The sequence below is a fragment of the Mus pahari genome, chromosome 3 (assembly GCF_900095145.1).
Source record: "Mus pahari chromosome 3, PAHARI_EIJ_v1.1, whole genome shotgun sequence".
In the NCBI taxonomy this organism is placed as follows: domain Eukaryota; kingdom Metazoa; phylum Chordata; class Mammalia; order Rodentia; family Muridae; genus Mus; species Mus pahari.
Window position 1 is genome coordinate 139,150,329 of NC_034592.1, and position 6,041 is coordinate 139,156,369.

Sequence of the window (6,041 nt, forward strand, 5' to 3'; positions counted from 1 at the left end):
TCCGAGCATCGGCCCGAGCTGCTGCCAGCCAACTCTCGAAGCACCGCAGCAGCGCCAAGGACTTTTCTTCTCTGCAGCAGGTGGGAGCCCGCTCAGCACCCAGGCAGCTACAGTAGGTGGTCAGGCCGAACCTCACCCGGCCTTCTGAGGGCTGTGGCATGCTTAGTGGTGTGGGCTGGGGGTACTGCCTTGCTTGGGTCCTACAAGGGACCCTGGCCTGGGACTGAGCAACTGGTGGTTCTGCGCCTCGGAAAACTGGTCTTTGGGCAAGGAAACGAGGATCTAGAGTGTCCTTTTGCTAAAGAGCCTAACACACCAAGCCTGGAAACTCCAGGCTACCTGAGGGGGTTGAGGGCGTCCCTGACCCAAGAAACTGTGTGTGGCAGAGGAAATTGAGCCCTACGGAAGCACAGTGCTCACACACACCCAGTTTTGCAAACCCTGCCTCAGGAGGGGTGTTAACCACCTCACTCCTTCCTTATTCCCAGTGCTGTGTGCACCAGAGAACACCAGAGAATGGTGGGATGAGGGGTCTTGGTCTTGGCTTCTTCACAACCCTCCAGCTGCCCTGGTTGCTTGATGAGCCGGTTAGAAAGCAGGGTATCTGGCACAGCCAGCTATGGGGACTAATAATGAGTAATGGTAGGGAGGGATGGTCTAGCCATGTCCGCGCAAAGTTCCAGCTGTGTGATCCTTGGTGTCTAGGACCCAAGAGAGGGGAACATATGGCTTCAGAGTTAAGGACACAGCTTATTCCTAACTTCAGTCACTCAACCAACTCTAGAAAGTGCCTGGCTCTTCAAGAGCCAAACCTGCCACCCACTGGCCCCAGCCTAGCATGGTATCCTGGCTCCCAACCCTCTCATGGCTATGTACTTCCCTTCGGGGGGGGGCACTGTCTCTCAAGGATGTAGAGGGAGGGGCAGGGATACACTAGGGGAGCCTAGCTGGGCCTGCCCTAGAGGCCTGCAGACAGGAAGGGCTAAGAAAGCTGATGACCAAGCCGGGCAGTGATGGCGCATGCCTTTAATCCCAGCACTTGGGAGGCAGAGGCAGAGGCAGGTAGATTTCTGAGTTGGAGGCCAGCCTGGTCTACAGAGTGAGTTCCAGGACAGCCAGGGCTATACAGAGAAACCCTGTCTCAAAAAAGAAAAAAAAGAAAAAGAAAGAAAGAAAGCAAACTGATGGCCATCTCAGCCTGGGCCACAGGAAATGGGGGACAGCTTCCAGGGACAACATTTCTGCCCCGCCCCCCCCCGTTCTTACCAATTCCCACCCAGCACTACAAAAAGAAACCCCAAAACCTGGAGCACTCTGTGGGGCTCATTAAGTTTTATACAGCTAGGGTCTCAAGACTACAGGTAGATGTGGCCCTGGGACCTGCTGGAGCTGACCATGACCCCAGCCCACAGGGTATTAGAGGCAGGGACAGAGGAGGAAGGACACAGGTCCTGGGCCAAGGTCTGCAGAGCGCAGGGCAGAGAAGAAGACATGCTGGGGCCTGGGCTAGCTGAGGGGAAGCAGACACTAAGTTTTGAGATGTATTTCCCCACAAGCTATGATGGGATCAGGTTGAATTCTTTCCCTGGCCTCAGTTTCCCCATCTGTACAGTGGACCTTATACAACCTTTCACTGAAGAGTCCTCTACTAGCCTGCTGCTGTGGGCTGCCCTAGTGGTGAGGGATGAGGGAGTCCACAAGTGTTTGTTGTCAAGATAAGGGTAGACAACAGCACCCCTGGGACTCCAGAGCTCAGCCTGAGGACAGCTACAGAAGGAGGGGCTGGAAGGAAGTCCTGGAACAGCTGTGCAATGCTAGAGGTCATGGAGGAGACAGAGTGGATCAGTCAGGAGCTGGGAGAACACACTGCGTCCTTTCATGCCCGGCTGGAGCATCAAGGTTTACCCTCGGGATGTGGAGGGGCTTTAAGGAGGCGACTGAAGGTCTGAGTTTGAATGGGTTGGGAGAGACCAGACTGAGGCCAAAATGCCAGGTCTAAATGGTCTGTAGTTTCAACTTGAGGGAGCTTCGATGTACAGGAAGTGACGGAGGGCACAGGATGAAACCACTAGGGACCAGTCAGGCTCCCTGAGGAGAGCAGCTGTGTTCCACAGACTGTGCAGAAGATGGGGGGGGGGGTGCAGGAACATAGAGTGAGAGGGCTGGGGAGGGCTGGGGGGAGGGTAATATCAGAGTACAGAGCTGGTGGTCCAGCCCCTCCTAGGAGAACTCTATCTTCCTGCCATTGAGATGGGCACATTGCTATGAAGACATAAAGTAGACAAAGCATTTTAATGGCTGGCACCCAGCCAATCCTATTTTACCCACTCAAAGCAAAATTAATTCTTTCTATGCTCAGCACCACTCCAGGGGCTCTCTAGATACTAAATTAATGACTTCCTGCGGCAGGCTGCTCTGTTGCCCCCCTTCCCAGAGGAAGACAGATAGATGAGGATCACAGCCACAGGCTGCGTGTGCTCAGAAAGAACTGGGCGACTAGAGGCCCAAACCTATGGGATGCTCTGAAGAGCAAGCTGAGACCTAACCTTAGACCTCAGGGGGAGGCAGGAAGGTCCCCTGCCCATCATCATCCCGCGCCCCTCCCTGTAGGGAAGCCCCAACACCCAAAGCCAAGATGTCCAGCAAGAGAGCCAAGGCCAAGACCACCAAGAAGAGGCCCCAGAGGGCTACGTCCAATGTCTTCGCCATGTTTGACCAGTCCCAGATCCAGGAGTTTAAGGAGGCCTTCAACATGATTGATCAGAACCGTGATGGCTTCATTGATAAGGAGGACCTGCACGACATGCTGGCCTCTCTGGGTGAGTGGGGCAGGTGCTCAGGGAGGGAAGTGCTCAGCACTTACAGGGCACTTCTCTATAAGAAATGAGAGTTGTAGTGCTCCCCTGCAGGTCATACTGCTCCGACTCTGCCCACTTAACAGAGAGGAAGACTGAGGCAAGGAGCAGGACCAGCTCAGGATTTGAACCTAGACAGCCTGACTTCCTGGGGAAAGTCAGATCTGTGCCCTGGACTATGTGGTAAATCTTAAAATAAATGTGCCAGCATTTTGAGTTTGTACGGATGGGAAAACTGAGGCTTAGAAGGGAGGCCAGAGCACCCCTCTGTACCCCCAATGATGCCTCCAAGGTTAGGGTCTTAGGGATCAAGTCCAAGTTGCCAATGTTCAGACGGGTACACTGAGGCCTCCAGAGTGCACCTCTCCCCACACGCCGGTCACAGCCAGCCACCCTCAGCAGCAGTTCCTGGCATAGCCTTCCATGGGGCCAGAGGATCAGGGCAGGCTGATAGATAAGTTGAGTCTAGCACTGGGACAGCTACCACACCATTGGGCTTGGCCACCCCTGTCAGTCCCTGGCACTGTTCCATGCCTACTAGCCTGCCTGTGTGAAAGGCAATGTGTCCTTGTGACCACAGGTCTGGTGGGAGGCGGGCAGCCAGATTAGAAAAGGGGGTGCCATCCCTCCAGCTACTGGCCAGGCTTTCTTGGGGCCTCTCTCTCCTGAGAAGAAAACCCAGCACTCCAATCTGGATCCTCTCGGCATCCCAGAAGAAAAAGACTGTGTCAGGGGATGAAGGGCTGGTCCTCATGGACTAAGAACTCCTCTGGGCATCTTATAAAAACAAGCAAGGGGCCTGAGGTTCAGAAGGCACAGAGTCATAAAGGCTTCCCCCGTTGATCAGACCACACCTTGTATTTAGGGTTCCACCTCCCTGAGACTGGGTGGGTCTAACTAGGTAGCCAGAAAAACACGTGCCTGTGTGTGGTGGGTCCACAGAGGAGAGGGTGGGGAAGGGTACAGGATGTATTGCATGATAGAATTAGAGAGAGAGAGAGAAAGAGAGAGAGAGAGACAGACAGACAGACAGACAGACAGACAGACAGACATGGTAGTAAGCTCTACAGCCATCACCCTAATTCTCCATGCAGCCCCCTCTTGGGGGTGGCAGGCAGAGACTCAGAAAGAACAAGCAATCTGCCCAGGGAGGCACAGCAGCCCTGAGCCCAGCTGGAATCTGAACCTAGCAGACTGCAGCACCCCAGGGCTGTGCCAATGACTGCCATGAGACTATCAGAACGGTGTCTTACTGTCACAATCCTAAAGACACGGGAAGCTGAGGCGCAGGGCCAGGACTTAAGTCCAAGCCTCTATGTCACCAAAGCTCACAGAGGTAGGCACTTCTGAAACGTTTCTGGAATCGGGCAGCTACTGACCCTTGTTCCTTACTTGTGACCTGTGAGAAAAGAATAAGAATAAGGCTGCTGTTGGCACAAGGGAGGTAGGGGGTATGCCAGGCGACCCAGCATGTGGGGCAGCTGATCTTACACCATAATGGTGAAGACTCCAGGAACTTGTGGCATGCCCTCATACCTCAAAAGCAGGCAGGAATAGGAGCTGGATGCCCAGAAGGCAGGAAATTGGCTGCCTGGCACCTGCTTCCCAGTCTACAAAGGTTGGGAACAGCAGCCGCAATGTCCACCCACCACAGGGAAGAACCCCACAGACGAGTACCTGGAGGGCATGATGAACGAGGCGCCAGGGCCCATCAACTTCACCATGTTCCTCACTATGTTTGGGGAGAAGCTGAACGGCACAGACCCCGAGGATGTGATCCGCAATGCCTTTGCCTGCTTTGATGAGGAGGCCTCAGGTCAGTGTACACGGGAGACCTGGGCTTGGTAAGGGGAAACGGGGTGCTCTGGGCTATAAGGGAAGGGGCTCCACCAGACATCACTGTCCCCAAGTTCTCAGTGCCCAGGACACACTGCTTAAACCTTCCAGAGATCAAATCACACCTTGCCATTTTTACCCCAGCTTCTGTCACAGATAATTTCCCCCTCACAGTGTCACAGTAACACTGCACGGTCCATAAATTCTTCCCTCTGGAGACCTGAGGTGGGTCTTCTAGCCCCGCCCACTGTGAGGTTTCCAAGGGCTGGGAGGGTGGGTGGGCGTGGCCAGAGCCTGATGTCATTAACCCAGTTGTGCTGTGCCTCAGGGTTCATCCATGAGGACCACCTGCGGGAGCTGCTCACCACCATGGGCGACCGATTCACGGATGAGGAGGTGGACGAGATGTACCGCGAGGCGCCCATTGATAAGAAGGGTAACTTCAACTACGTGGAGTTCACTCGCATCCTCAAACATGGCGCCAAGGACAAGGACGACTAAGCTGTTCTTAGCTGCCCCAGTGCCTAGACCCCATCCCAGTCACCGACCTCCCCAACACATGCACTCTACCCTCCCCATGACGAATTAGGGTCCCAGCTCCCAGGGCCGGAACTGAGCCATAAGATCCACAGGGTGAGGCAGGTGCTCCACAGTGGGCCCAGGCACTAGAAGGGATCTCTGACCCTACAAGGAGGGACCACAGTGGGGAGGTGAGCCAAGGGTGGGGCCAGCAAGCACCAAGGTGAAGCCACCGAAGATGGCACTCAGTCACACCCTCCCATTCCCGGGCTGGCTGAGGAGGGAAGCACCCGTGTTCTGGCGGTGGACACTGATTCCCAGCATCCCCACAAAGGTACACACCCATTCACCATGTCCCTTCAGAGGGTGACAATCTGCACTTAGGCCTGTGGAGTTGTCCCAGCACACCCAGAACACATTGAGGGACAGTCTCTAATACAAGGCTGAGCACAGTCTCTGGTCTATGTGTCTTTGATGGGGGTCAGGGAAGGGGGCAGACAGTGTTCCACCCCATCTTACTCTCCTTCCGCGTCAGCGACCGCCCTGATGCACCACGCCACTGTCCAGGGGAAGCATTTGGGGGTCTCCCAGATGTGCAGCCTCAGAGGCCGGCAGTCCGGGTGCTGGCTCTGTGCTCTACTGAGACCAGATCAGCAAATGGAACGGAAACAGGCCTCTGGTTCCCTTGGGTTCACCAAACCCCATCCAACAGACAGGCTTTAATCTGGGAGACGGTGGGGGGGGGGGTGTCAGAGGTCAAGGTCACAGGCCTCAGGACTAAAGCCTGATTTCTAGGTCACTTCACTAGGAGACTCTTAACATTACAGGAGA

The 6,041-nt window shown here is 55.0% G+C and overlaps 1 protein-coding gene across 2 annotated transcripts; it reads left to right on the forward strand.

Annotated features, from left to right (window-relative positions):
* Positions 1-5,662, forward strand: Myl9 (myosin light chain 9). 2 transcript variants are annotated; one of them, XM_021193266.2, is made up of 4 exons: positions 1-80; positions 2,611-2,819; positions 4,510-4,671; positions 5,020-5,662. In XM_021193266.2, exons 2-4 carry the CDS (start codon positions 2,636-2,638, stop codon positions 5,190-5,192), a joined length of 519 nt encoding a protein of 172 aa, XP_021048925.1. In that variant the 5' UTR covers positions 1-80; positions 2,611-2,635; the 3' UTR covers positions 5,193-5,662. The 2 variants fall into 2 exon arrangements, with proteins under 2 accessions (XP_021048925.1, XP_029392210.1); XM_029536350.1 differs by having other exon boundaries at positions 9-112.
* Positions 5,663-6,041: the final 379 nt, after the last annotated feature.

Coding starts and splice junctions, on each gene's coding strand:
- Myl9 (XM_021193266.2), top strand. CDS start 2,636: ATGTCCAGCAAGAGAGCCAAGGCCAAGACCACCAAGAAGAGGCCCCAG. Junction 2,820..4,509: donor CGACATGCTGGCCTCTCTGG/GTGAGTGGGGCA, acceptor CACCCACCACAG/GGAAGAACCCCACAGACGAG. Junction 4,672..5,019: donor CTTTGATGAGGAGGCCTCAG/GTCAGTGTACAC, acceptor GCTGTGCCTCAG/GGTTCATCCATGAGGACCAC.